Source organism: Octodon degus, unplaced genomic scaffold (assembly GCF_000260255.1).
Source record: "Octodon degus isolate 3935 unplaced genomic scaffold, OctDeg1.0 scaffold00010, whole genome shotgun sequence".
Lineage (NCBI taxonomy): Eukaryota > Metazoa > Chordata > Mammalia > Rodentia > Octodontidae > Octodon > Octodon degus.
In genome coordinates, this window is record NW_004524586.1 from 7,741,759 (window position 1) to 7,755,528 (window position 13,770).

The 13,770-nt window shown below is 42.3% G+C and overlaps 1 protein-coding gene across 2 annotated transcripts in view; it reads right to left on the reverse strand.

The window, feature by feature from the left end:
- Positions 1-5: 5 nt before the first annotated feature.
- Positions 6-13,770, reverse strand: part of Cpn1 (carboxypeptidase N subunit 1) — a 29,073-nt gene continuing 15,308 nt past the window's right edge. Inside the window, exons 5-9 of one of the 2 annotated variants that reach the window (XM_004625545.2) lie at positions 12,568-12,679; positions 8,979-9,118; positions 6,894-6,993; positions 2,905-3,023; positions 6-282 (exon numbers count right to left, since the gene is read on the reverse strand). In XM_004625545.2, the coding sequence (XP_004625602.2) occupies positions 133-282; positions 2,905-3,023; positions 6,894-6,993; positions 8,979-9,118; positions 12,568-12,679 (621 nt within the window). In that variant the 3' untranslated portion in view covers positions 6-132. The remainder of the gene's footprint in view (positions 283-2,904; positions 3,024-6,893; positions 6,994-8,978; positions 9,119-12,567; positions 12,680-13,770) is intronic. The other variant, XM_023709092.1, reaches the window with a different exon arrangement.

The window sequence follows — 13,770 nt, forward strand, 5'->3', positions numbered from 1 at the left end:
CTGAATTGGTCTGAATAGGCTTATATTTAAATATGTCCCAAATACTAAAACAGACAGCATGCCCTGTGGGATCTGAAAGCAGGAGCAGAGCCTTTGTGAAGTCCTCCCCTGGGCTCGGCTCCTCGCTTTCTTTCAGGCAGGGCCTCTATGTGGCTGCTTCGTGGCTGTGTCCTTCTTTCGGGGTATGTGGGGCTGTACTTTCACTCTGCCTCCCTGCCCTCCATGGGAAGCTCTCCTCCTGGAGCTTACTTGAGTGCTGCTTCTCTTGAGATGGAAGTTTATCTGAAAAGGAAAAAGCAGAAGCTGGGAGGCCAGCGCGGATGCTCTCTCACCACCCCTCCAGCTTCTGAGGCAGGAGACTTGGAAGTGTTATTCTAGCGATGACCCAGATGACCCAGTGGTGTCCTGTAGGTCTGGCTGACACTCTTCCCCCAAGCAGTGCAAAGTCACTGGTGATACATAAGGTGTGGCTGGGTGAACATATTATACATTTATTTTATTTGTATTAGAAAAAAATATTTCCACATCTTAAATCATGATTTCACCAATACTGAGGCTTAGGACAAGAGCTGCGGTGGGTGGTGTCCTAATACCAGCTCCTCAGGGCTGGCTGTGTGAGTCACAGTGGCTCTGCTCAGGCCTGCCAACGAGTGCCTCACCTGTGCCACGCTGTTGGCAGCAGACAGAGGGGAGATGGCACAGACTGCTGGCACGGACCCTTAGATCCTAAACTTCTACTTGCATCAGCACATCTTTGCAGGGCAGTGACTACAGCTTTCCTTCTGGCCAGACACACAGATGAAAAGATGCTTTTGACTGGTGGACACATGGAGAGTGGGAGAGCCCTGGCAGGCAGCGGCAGAGGAGGGAGTGGTGGCCTTGGCCACACACCCCTGGGGCTCGCCTGGCTGCCACACCCCTGGAAAGGCTTGGGCTGCTGAAGCCAGCTGGGAGTTAAAAACATGTGCTATTTCCTGTTCTTTGCACGGAAATCCACGGCCAGTTCTTTTGCTACTTCTTTAAGAGGGGTAATGGCGGAATGAGAGTCGACTGTGTTGTACCGTGCCACTTAGTAATATAGAAATTTAGGGAGGGAAGGAGGGGGGAGATGGATGGAGCGGGGGACGAAGGGACAGCAGGAGGAAGAGGGAGCAGAGAGAGCAAAATAAGGAAAAGACACAGGAAAGCAAAAGGAGCCACAACATCTGGAAGGCCCTGGGGCAAAGCAATGAAAACATTGGAAGCTGGAAGATAATTTGATGTGTCTAAAAGTAGTACATGAAATCCATTTAGTAAATAATCTCTTTTCTTTTCTTTTCTTTAGCCAATTGGCTATCTGCTTTAGAATGGGGAGAGAAATAGACTGCTAGGACCAATAAGCAGACTCTTAGTTGTTACCGCATCCAGCTCCCCCGCGATTTGATTTTTATGTAACAAGGACAAGGGGAGAGAGGACACACTGGTTGGGAAACTGGGATTGGCTTACAGCTTGCTAAGGAAGAGTTACTCTTTCCTTCCTTGTCTGAAACAGAAGTAATCTGTAATAAGTAAGAGTTGGTAGGAGAGGGGCTGAGGTGGGGGATTGTCTTGAAATTCCAGAAAATTTTTCAAATGACTTAATAATTCTTTACCGTGGTCTTATGTTAAAAAGAAAGAGTAGGATCACTGAGCATGGCTCTGTGACACATTAGCTTAGGAGGCAGCTCCAAGAGCCTGCCCTAAGTTTAATTCCTGGCTGCCATCACCTTCTTATCGAGTGACACGGTACAACTTCCTTATTCCCCCTGACTTGCAGGCCTCTTGGGCTCCAAGGAGATGCCTGTTACCTGATAGGGCTGTTGTGACGTTCTGTATGTAATTGTGCAAGGCTCTCACGCAGTGACTGATCCACAGCACGTGCTCAATAAGCAGCTCAGGCTGCTGTAATTAAAACGATGAGCTGCTTGCCTTCGCTGTGTTGATAAAGAAAGGGAGAAGGAGGGCCGAATACGCTCTAAGGCTGTCGGAGATGGAAGAGGACAGAATGACAGGACCGGAGGAAAGCACCGGCTTAGGACACAAGGTCCACAGGTGTGCGTTACATAGGATACCTTAGGGCTGGAGTTATAGCTCAGCGGCACACGCATCTGAGCGCCTACCTGGCAGGTACAAGGGCCCAAGTTTGATCCTCAGTACAGCAAAAAGAGGACACTTTATATTCTCATTTGAGAAACCTACAGATGAGTGTACAGGACCTCTGAGCCCTTTATGCTCTGAGATTCCGCTCTACTATAACCTAAAGTGAAAAGTCCCAGGCTGCAAATCGAAGAGCTTCTCCACTTCTTACCCTTCCTCTACAAGGACACAGAGAAGTGGGGTGCAGCTGGCTCGCCAAACACCCACACTGTGCGCGCCCACCGGGCACTTGGAGGCTGCAGAGCGCCACCTGGTGACAGTCCTTTCTCATGGCAACAAGGAATACACCCACAGCATGCTGCAGAATCTGGGCTGTCGTTCGGGATTTACAAACGAACCTTTGTGGAGTGCTTGCTACATATCAGTCACTGCTAAGGGCTCGATGCGCAATTTCTCTTTTCAGTCTCTTATAAAAGAGTTACTGTGATCACCGGTTTGCTGAGGAAGAAGCCAAGGATTAGAGATTAGGCGATAAATACAAGTTCTGTGAGCAAATGTGTGGATTTGGAACAAGGCTGCACTTTTAACTGCAGCGCTGCATGAAACAGAGAAATGAGGAAAACCCAAAAGGATACGGGGAAGTAGCTAACAGGAGAGTGACCACAGAAAATCGAGGATGGGAGAGAATGGATTTTTGGTGAGCGAGGAAGGCGCAGCAAAGATGCCGCTGGCTGTTGAAGACATGGTGTAAGTGATCTAAAGCACTGTGTAAAACCCAGCCCAACTCACCAGTTTTGGCTCTGCGGGCCCCACAGTCACAACTTCTGTGTATGGCTCAAACCCAGGTGCTGTGGCTGTGACACTGTAGGTACCTGGGAGCAGCAGCCGGAAGTAATCCCCGTGTTCACCTAAAAGTCACAAGAACAGAACTCAGTCAGCTGATGGAAGACCTGCCCCCGAAGCAAACTTGGTTTGAAAAGTGACCTGGACACTTTAGCTGACCACGAGCTTGGTTCTTCCTAAGAGCATGATGAAACCGAGAAAGAGCTAAGTCAGCCCTAAGAATAGTCCTTATGAAACAGCTGCCTGCAGAAGGCTGATTGTGCTCTGCCCTGAAAGAAGTGTGTTCTATTCTAGACACTGTATTTTTCAACTTTTTTTTTTTTTTTTTTGGTACCGGGGATTGAACTCAGGACCTTCTGATTGCCAGGCAGGTGCTCATGCCACTGACCTATATCCCAGGCCCCTAGGACCTCTATTTTATTTTATTTTTTTCATGCAATGTTTGTATTTATTATTTACCACAGTCAGACTGTCTTCACAGAACATAAATTCTGAGAGGTTAGAAAATGCCACTTTTTACAGATTGTTCTTTCATGTACAATAGTGCAATTAACAAGATATAATAATTATTTGGCCAGTTGCCAACTCATTAGGATACTTTAAAAATAACTTTTAAAGAATTAAACTAATTACAAACTAACATAGAAGTAGCTGCTACAGTCTGAGGCTAGGATTGGGGCATGTCTGCCAACTTCATGAGACGGGTAATGAAACTGTGGCTTATTCATCTTTATGATCCTTCTTTCAAGGACCCTTACTGCTGGGCATAGTGCTGCACATCTGTAAGTTTAGCGCTCTGAGGGGCTGAAGCAAAAGGATCACAATTCAAGCCCAAACTTTTCAACTTAGCAAGACATTGTTTCAAAATTAAAAGGGGCTGGGAGATAGCTCAGCAGATTAAGCACCTGCCTGGCAAGCACAAAGGACCTCTATTTTAATACACGTTCATTTTCAGGAGAGGTTCACTAGGAGAGAGGAAAGGTTAAAGTTAACACTTCACCTGACTAAGGAAATCATTTGAGGCCTCTATGCTGATAGTTCAAAAGCCACTCTGAAGAGATGATTTGACCTAAGCGAATGAGAACTATGTGTTGAACTTTCAGGGAGGCGGGTTTTGCTAGACAGAGAGGAAATTACTGAACTAAACAAGAGTCACTAGAGAAAAAGCGGACAGCCTTATGATGCTGAGAGCACTCTAGCTGAGGCTGAATCGGAAGCCCTGGGAAGGCTTCTCAGTGGAGCAGTGTGCGACCTACCGCGACAGCCATGGCAACCTTGGGCTGGATAGCCAGTGGCCAGTGGGGTTGCATACCTGTAATTTTATATTCGGTGGGATGAGTGGACTAAATGCTTAATAAAGATCTGATTTAGAGGGCTGGGGAGTAGCTTGGTGGTCTAAGTGCAAGGAGCCCCCAGGTTTGATCCCCAGTACCACATGCCGTGTGAGTGCCGTCGCAGCCACTAAAACCCGGTGTGGTGGTGTGTTCCTGCCTGTAATCCCAGCGCTGGGCAGGCTGAGACAGGACGCTCACTACAAGTACCAGCTGCGTAGTGAGACCCTGTACCAGATACATACATAAATAAATGACTTAAATTTTTTTTAAAAAATCTGATTTGGAGGATCATATTTTTAATATCTCTTCCACTACCTTCAAAAGTACGCTAAAGGTATAATAAAAATCAAAAGAAGCCTACTTCTCTATGGCAAGAATATACCATTTTGGCCAAAGACTTTTTGTTCTTTTGGAATCATGATGATATTTTAAAAATGCCCTGTAAGTGCACAGTAACAAATACTTACAATAGTACATGCAATGAAGAATGGTGCAGACAATAACGAGGAAGTCTTTTCTCTACCACCTATCAAAGATCTATAGTAATTTAATACTCTAGCAAAGGTAGCATGTTATTGGGAACGTATTGGATAGTCTGAGTTACAGCCTAGGGGCTGTCATGTTCTCAATTGAGGGTTCGCACTCACGAGTAGTTAGCCTTGTATCAGAAAGGCCCTTTTCCAGGGGCCAGGGAGATGGCTCATAGAACAAGTGTTTCCCTGGCAAGCTCAAGGGCCTAAGTTCAATTCCTGGGTCCCCCCCCCAAAAAAAAAAAAGAAAAAAAAAAAGGGAAGGCCCCATTCCAGGTGCATCTAGAAGGTCCCCTGCTGTCTTTATCGCTAATCAACACTAAACACTTGGGTAAGTGGAATAACAAATGGTAGCAAGAGTGCTCCTTTTTTCACTAGTAAAATCATTTATTTCACTGGTCACCTTGTTAATTTAGCACGAGGAATGCTGCTGAATGAGTACTTGCGATGACATCAGTGGTATTCACCACTGAGAACTAAAAAGCTTGAGAGACAATGAAATGTTTACTAATTGCTATGTCCTTGCTTATCCGGAGTATAAGGAGTAGTGAGCCCCGAAGCCTGTGCTTGTACGGGTGGTACTTGAAGTTGGATTCCTGAACAGTCATGGATCCAGCTACTGGACTGGAGGCTTCCGGCTTTCTGATGCCTGTAAGCCATATGTGAACCCTTTAGAGCTTTCAATGGTACAAACAGCCTGCTGCGGCACACATGGCATAGATTTACCACCACTGCTATAGGGTACAGCATCATAGACTTACCACCACTGCTATAGGGTACAGAATTCTGCTTTTAAAATATTTTCTTTCCCTTAACATAGAGCTGAGGTTTCATCTAACTTAAATGGACAGCATAAAAAGATGCCTGCTTGGTAATAAATATTTGCCTAGTAAAAATATAGCTGTATCCTGCTGGAGTTGTGGTGTGGGGAGTTAGGGAAATTAACCTACTCTTAACTACTAGCAATTAAAAACAAATAAGCAAAACCCTTAAGGATCGTGGGTGATCAGCTTGAGTTGGGTCAGACAGCAGCACCATTTCCTGTGAGATAATTTTATGGCTGTCTCTAGACATCCCCCTAAAGCCTCCTATGGTCATAGGGGAGGCTTTTCAGAGATGGTTGGATCTAGGGTGTGTGATACTGGGATCGAAGACGTGATGTTGGGATGGATTCAAGGTAGGATGCTAGGATTAAGGCTGCCGCACCCTGGTGTGAGTGTTACCCAGCCTGAGTGGCCTGGATATGAAATCAGGGACAGAAAGAGGGTTTCTGCTCATCACCTGTAGCTTGCTGCCTGCTGCCTTGCTGTCTTCTGCCTTCCGCCTGCCAAGAACTCTCTCCTCTGCCACGCCCCTGTGCCGTGCCTCCCTGCCTTGGAGCCAGGCAGCTGCGAGCTGAAACCTCCACAAACTGGGAGCCAAACATGCCTTTCCTCCTCTAACTTTGGGTGTCACGTATTTTGTCTCAGCAATGAGGAAGTTCTAAGACAAAATTCTGTACCCTTCTAGGAGGTTCGGGATAGCTCCAAGATCAGCCTCCATCAATCGTGCCCTGCAGCAAGTCCGTTTAAGCCAACCTTTCCAATGTTTCCTGAATAGGCATGCAGTAAAATGCTTGCGTCAGGGACAAGGTCAAACATGAGTTTTACAGCCCTTCTCCTTTCTTCCCCATTTCACACCAGCATGTGAGCCTCTAATAGCTTCCAGCCCGGAAATACTTCCAACAAAGTCATACAGCGCAGTGACTTCCGGACTCCAAGGAAGAGTTGCATTTACATTTTTCTTCCCTGGTCCTCACCTCTCAGGGATGTCTTGCTGCACAAGCGAAAGTATTTTTTTGTTGTTGTTGATTGGGTTTTTTTGTTTTGTTTTGTTTTTTCCATTTAAACTTTTGGTTAGTGATCCAGCCTCTTAATTCACTGTCCCTTTGTGTAGTGAACCCTTCCCTCCTTCGAGTCTTATCCCAGAGCCTTTTCCTTGCTAGTCTCTTCAGCTTCCAAGGTGGCCTGTGAGTTCTGCTGAGGATCAGGAGGGAGAACTCCCTTCTCACTTCCATGCAGTGGTCACCTACCTGCTGTGACATCGTGATTAATTCCAGCGACAGAAATGACAGCCCCTGTGAGGTTGTTATTGTTATCATCAAGCACCATTCCCTTGATGCCCTGGTGAACCTGTAGGAAGAAGCGAACACTACCGAGTTAAGCGCATAAAACGGGTGCAGGGTTTATGGTCTCAAAGCCATTTCCCATATGTTTCCACATTCAGTCTTCACAAGGTGAAAATCGTTACTTCACTGGCCTATTCTCTCCCTCCCCCACCCCAAGAGTCTCTTCTCAACAGAACAGACAGAGCAACCTATAAATCTATGTCAAATCATGTCATTAGCCCAACTATTCAAGACCCAACTCACTCAGGGCAAAGGCTGTAACTCTTATGATGGCCTGTGAGGTCAATGTGTCTGTTGGCAGCCTGATCCTGGAGATCCACTCCAGTTCCAGCCACAGTGCTTTCCTGGTCTGGAATAACTACAAAAATTTAACTGTGGGCTGACCAAATAGCTCAGGGGATTAAAATGCCTGCAAGCAAGCGCAGGGGCCAGGGTTTAGATCCCCATGCCTGCTGCCCTGACCAGCCCCTGGGGCTCGCTGAGACTGCAGTTGAAACTAGGCCTGGTGGTGCATGCCTGTAATCCCAGCTCTTGGGAGGCTGTACACGGGCAGATCACTACGAGTCTGATCTAGTAGTGAGACCCTGAACACCTTGTAGACCCTTCCCTAAGAAAAATACCAAAAAAAAATTAACTGTAGCAAAATATATACAACCGAAAATGTACATTTTAGCCATCGTAAGTAGCTATGTTCAATGTTATTAACTATGTTCATTATGTGCAGTTAGCACTACTACCAACCTCCAAGACTCTTCCCGTCCTATGAAAATGAAAGTCTGTACTTACCACTGAACAGTAATTTTGCCTTTCCCCTTTTCCCAGCCCTGGAAGCCTCCATTCTACTTTCTGTCTCTATGATTTTTGATTATTCTAAATACCTCATGTAAGTGGAATTGTACGGTATTTGCCTTTCTGTGACTGGCCTATTTCACTTAGCCTAATGTCTTCAATATTTATCCATGCTGAGGCATGTAGGAGAACTTATTTCATAGTATGTATACTCTATGTTTTTATAAATTCATCCACCAATAGCACTTGGGTTGCTTCTACTTTTTGGCTGTTGTGAAAAATACTGCTATGAACAAAGGTGCAGACCCTTTCCCTCCGCACAGCCAGCTTGTATTGAGCCTTTTTCGTATTGTATATTTACAAACTGCTCACATTCTTTTGTGTAAAATAACTGATAAACCTGTTTGAATATTAAAAAACAAAACAAAACAAAAAAACAAAGGTGTACAAATAGTTCTTTGACACCGTTTTCAGTTCTTCTGGATATATACTCCAAAGTGGTATTGCTGGGTCCTATGGTAGTTCTATTTTTTAATTTTCTGATGGTGGCTCACCACACAGTTTTCTGTGGCAGGTGCACCCTTCTACATTCCCACGAATGGCATGCAAGGGTTGCCGTTTTTGCGTATCTTTGCCAACACTTGTTGATTTCTATGGTGATGCTGTCATTTCATAGCGGCCACCCTAATGAGGTGAGGTGGCATCCCACTATCATTCTTATTTGTATTTCCCCAGTACATTTCTCTAACATTAAGCATCTTTTCATATGCTTGTTGTTGCTGTCATGTTTGTTGTAGCCATTTCAGGGAACTATTTTGTCCTAAATAACTGCAAGTTTCTCTTCAATTCCTTGAAATCACTGTTTAAAAGTATCCTTCACATAAGGCTTTCTTCTAGCTTTTCTCCTTTAACATATTATAAAACTTTTTATTTTATTTATTGTGTGTTTATTGTCTGTCCTCAATGCAATATTAGTTCTGTATGGATAAGAGTGTTTTTTTACTCAATTCCCACGTTATAGTAAATTTTCTGACATACAGTTGTGCTCAATCATATTGAATGACTAAATCTCACCAATAAAAACAATTCAAATGTATTGAGTCAGAGCAAAATCAGACCTGAATTACATAAAAAAGTTAACCTGACACTAAAGGACCCTTCTCTTTTTGTGACTGGAAAGGTGAAAGGTAGGCTTTTTACCTGTTCCAAGAATTGGATTAGGGCTTCTCGATTACCAAGCCACTCCCGCTCTAGTTCCTCTTGGTGGGGAAACTTACTGCAACTGAGTTCCAGTGTGATTTCAAAGCAATTGGTGTGGAGATAATTAAAATCTTGCATTCCTAGGGAGAAAAGGGAGCTGGCACGTTTGTATGAATAGGTTCTCACCCAACCCCCATCTCATTTCTTTTTTAATCATAATTTCACACCATGACCTTCACCATTTTCTCTTGTACCTCTATTTTTGTTTCTTTGAGACGGAGTCTTGCTATGTAATCTAGGCTGCCTTGAACTTACTATGTAGCCCAGACTGGCCTTGAACTTGCAGCACCAATCCTCCTGCCTCTGGTTCCTAAGTGCTAGAAATATCTATTCTAACTTTTGATGTCTATTTATTCTGCTCTATAAACTCTTTCCCAAGGTTACCAGCTCATATGTAGTTTTCCCTTTCCAGTATACTTTCTTGATTAATGCCCGTTTCACCATCTACATTTTTTGTCTTTTCCATTTCTTGATTTAATTTTCCAAAGTCATTTTATTAGCTGGACCTGATTATTAAGAGTTTGCACACGCACTGCTTTTAGGAGAAGAGATATCTTTTTTCTCTAAAGTATGGTGTTCTTCAGACCTGGGGTGAGGGGTTACAGATGAGATTAATATTTTGCTTTCATATCCTTCACCCCAACTGATAACATAACACTAATAAAAAACTAGTTGTCACAGAAAAACTGACTCACGAAAAAGCATAAGGCATCTGTATTTTGTGTTTTCTCCACCAAATGCTTGACTTTCTGATTTTCTATATTATTCAATTGGATGTACTATTTTTTTTAATGTTTCTGATTATTAAGATGGCATTATGTGACAAATTCATTTGAATTAAAAATTACCCATTTAGTTATCTATATTACCCAAAGTGATCTGTAGATTCGATTCAAACCTTATGATTATTTTTGCAGATATAGAAAAATCTATGTTAAAATATATATGACATTTCAAGACATGTCAAATAGCCAAACTAACTTGAAAAGGAACAAAAGCAGGAAGACCCCCTTTCTGGGCTTAAAACTTATTACAAATCTACAGTAATCAAAAGAGCTTGGTATGAAGATAGACAAATACAGTGGTATCTTGGTTTGCAAACTTAATTTGTTTTATGATTTTGGGGACAATGACTCCATTTGTATTTGTTTGGAGAAGATAGCCATGGTTGTGTTTGTCACCCAATGCCAAGTTTTTTTGTCATCCAATGCAGAATTTGTGAACAGAAGCATTCGTGAACCAAGGCACTACTGTAGACCAGTAGAATAGAATAGAAACTCTTGCAAACATGGTCAAATGATTTCTGATGAAGATGCCAAAACCATCCAATTGGAAAGAATAGTCTTCAACAAGTGGTGCTGGGAAAACTTGATATCCACATGCAAAAAAAAAAAAAAAAGAAGGAAGAAAAGAAGTTGGACTACAATAAGACTATTTACAAAAATTTATGTAAAATGGATCATAGACTGAAATGTAAGAACAAAGACTATAAAACTTTTAGAAGAAAGCATAGGTCAAAACTTCATGATATTGGACTTCTAGGCACTGACACCAAATTACAGGCAACAAAAACAAAAGACAACCACTAAGAAGAACATATGCAGTGTATTATTTGTTGAAACTGTACTTCTGATTTGATTTGAAACTGTCTCATTGCTGTTTATCAATAAAATTTTGAAAAAAGAAACCCAAAAAAAACAAAAGACATGTTGGACTTCAGAAAAACTGAAAAGTTTGTATAACCAAAAAGAATGTTAACAGAGTGAAAAAGCATGCTGTGGAACAGGAGGTAACACTTATAAGTAAATTACCTGATAATGGCTACATAGCCACAATATATAGAGCTGCTAAAATTCAACAACATTCTCCGGAGTGGGAGTTAGGGTACTGAAGACCTGGTCTTGCCAGGCCACCTCCTTTGGTCCTCTGGTGTTCTATGAAGTATACTCTATGCTACTTTTTTTTTTGACCAACTCAGCCCACCCTGAGGGTGGGACTGGTGTGGCATGTGGTGCTGGGGATCGAACTGCGGTCTCCTGTGCATGCCTAAGCGTACCTAAGCAGGTGCTTTAGACCGTTGGGCTATCTCTCCAGCCCTCTATGCTACTTTTAAAAACCTAACATTTATAATCCAGGCATTTCCAAAGGCTTGGCATGTGTTATTTTATTTAAGCCATCAGAATTATGAGGCAAATATTATTAGTCTAAGTTACAGATGAAGAAAACAAAGCACCAGGCAATTAATCAGTCCAAAGCCACATAAGTGGGCTGGTAAATGAGCAAGCTGAGTTTCAATCCTATTTATTTATTTATTTATTTATTTATTTATTTATTTATTTATTTATTTTTTGAGACAGGTTCCTGCTACATAGTTTAGCCTGTCCTTGAACTAACTCTGTAGCTCTTGGCAACCCACCTGCCTCAGCCTCTTAGGTGCTGGGATTCCAGGCATGCACCACCACACTCTTAATCCAATTGACTCTAAATACTCTGCACCAGTTGGTCCCATTACATATTTCCCCCCATGCCCTAATCTATTTTTTTCACTTTAATGAGAAAAAAATAATGAAACAGTTTCAAAACAGGTTAGTAGGACAGTTACAATAATTAATACATTATAAATTGTTGTCTTCATAGTAATTATTCAGTGGACAAGATGAAGACATGATATCTTGTCTAAACAATATTAGTGCAAACCTTTCTTCCCGTTGAACTAAAAGAAGGTAGCTATGTATCTATCCTAACTATTTTGCATATACATATATATATATATATATACACACACACACACACACACAAACACACACACACATTTTTTTCACTACAAAATGGTCCTTTATTTATATCCCCCTTTTTTGTTTTGCTTTGTCAGAGATGGATGTTCCATTTTTGTTGGACAGTCTGGAGAAGTCTTTAAAGGACCTTTTAATACTTGATGCTAGTTCAAATATTGTAGGTGCATGCATACAGCAAAAGAACCCAAAATAGATCAATAGTCCATAATAGTAGTGGGTTATCAGCACAACTGGCAATTGGCAGGAGTTGTTCACTTGAGCTTTTTACAGCTCAGCATATTAATATGGCATTACTTTTTATACCTTGTGGTTATACTTTTCTGCTGGATGGTTAAGACCAAGTTAAAACAAGACCTATGTAAGTAAAAATGTAACTTTTGTATCTGACAAGGTCAGTCAACTCCCCTCAGGATTTACCCTGAAACCATATAGAGCACCTTGTAGGTCTTTCGTCATTGTCAGCTGTCTGGATGAGTCACGGCCATTGCTTGACCGTGCCCTAATCTATTGTGTAAACAATCAGTTCTGTAGGACCAAAAGTTGTCTCTACCTTAGTTTCAGAAAATCACAAGATGACACCAAATGTCAGCCTGAGACTTTTCCATGTTTATAGATCTCTAGTAGAGTACAAAATTCTGCACTATTTCCATTGTTTGCTTGAGACAATTGGTCAATCAAAAGGAGACATGGGCGCAGCTCTACCTAAACTCAAGCAGTCCCCGGGGCTTTCTTACCCTTACTGAGAGAGTACCAGGAAGCCCCATTGGTGATGCCATCCGGAAAGTAATCCCCACAGTTCCAACCCTGATACATCCAGCCATGAGCATAGGAGTAGACCTTGGCCAGCTGGAAGGGAAGCAGGCAGAAAATGAACTCGAATTTTCCAACTCAAACAGCAACGCTCACACTTAATAAGTATCAGGCAAGAAGCTCCACTAGGCACGTATAGCAGATTACACACTTCAGTGGAAGATAGTGTGATCAGGGGTAGAGAGATGGTATGCACATATGTGTGTAAGGGTATAGGGCAGTTAGTGTGCATGAATGAGTAATCCTGCTGTTGTGTGTGTGTGTAAGGGTGTGTAATGTGGACCAGAGTTAAGAGATCTGCATTCTGATTTTTTCACTTACCCAGTGCTCTTTCTTCTTGTGTAAAGGGAGGGTGCGCTACACACTACGTGCTCTCACTTATACCTTTTTCTAGCTGAGTTTTATAAAAGAATCAAGGAGAAGTAGAGCAGTAGTACTGTTTGTTGGCTGGCGAGAGAGATATGTGTTGGAAGAACATGTTTAGATTATCTATAATTTTCTTTCATTACTTATTTTATTTTGATTTAATTTTTGAGAGTGCAGGCTTGACTGGAACTTGCTTCCCTACGTTGGTGTTGACCTGGTGATCCTCCTGCCTCAGCCTCCTGAATACTAAGGTTACAGGTATATGCCACCATCCCCAGGTTCATTACTTTTTTCTGGTAGTGGATGAAATTAGATTACTGGAGAAAAAATATAATAATACATTTGCTTAGTAAAATAACTGGTATTATTATCTGTATATTTCATCATTAATGTATATCAATATTCATTATATATCAATATATATTATATATCAATGTGCAGGTATTTACTTATTTATTGTACAGAGTCTCACTATGTAGCTCAGACATGTACTGATCCTCTTGCTTTCAGCCTCCCCAGCACTGGGATTACAGGCATGTGCCACCACACCTGGACTCAGTCTTCAGGTTAGCGTGCCCAGGGGTGGGGCCAGCACAGCATGCAGGACTGGGGATCGAACCCTGGTACCTGTGCTTGCCTAAACAGGCACTTAGTCCACTGAGCTATCTTGCCGGCCACGTATACATATTTTATATATCAATATATAATTATGTATTAATGTATTATATAATGACATATAATTATAAAATTATAATCATATA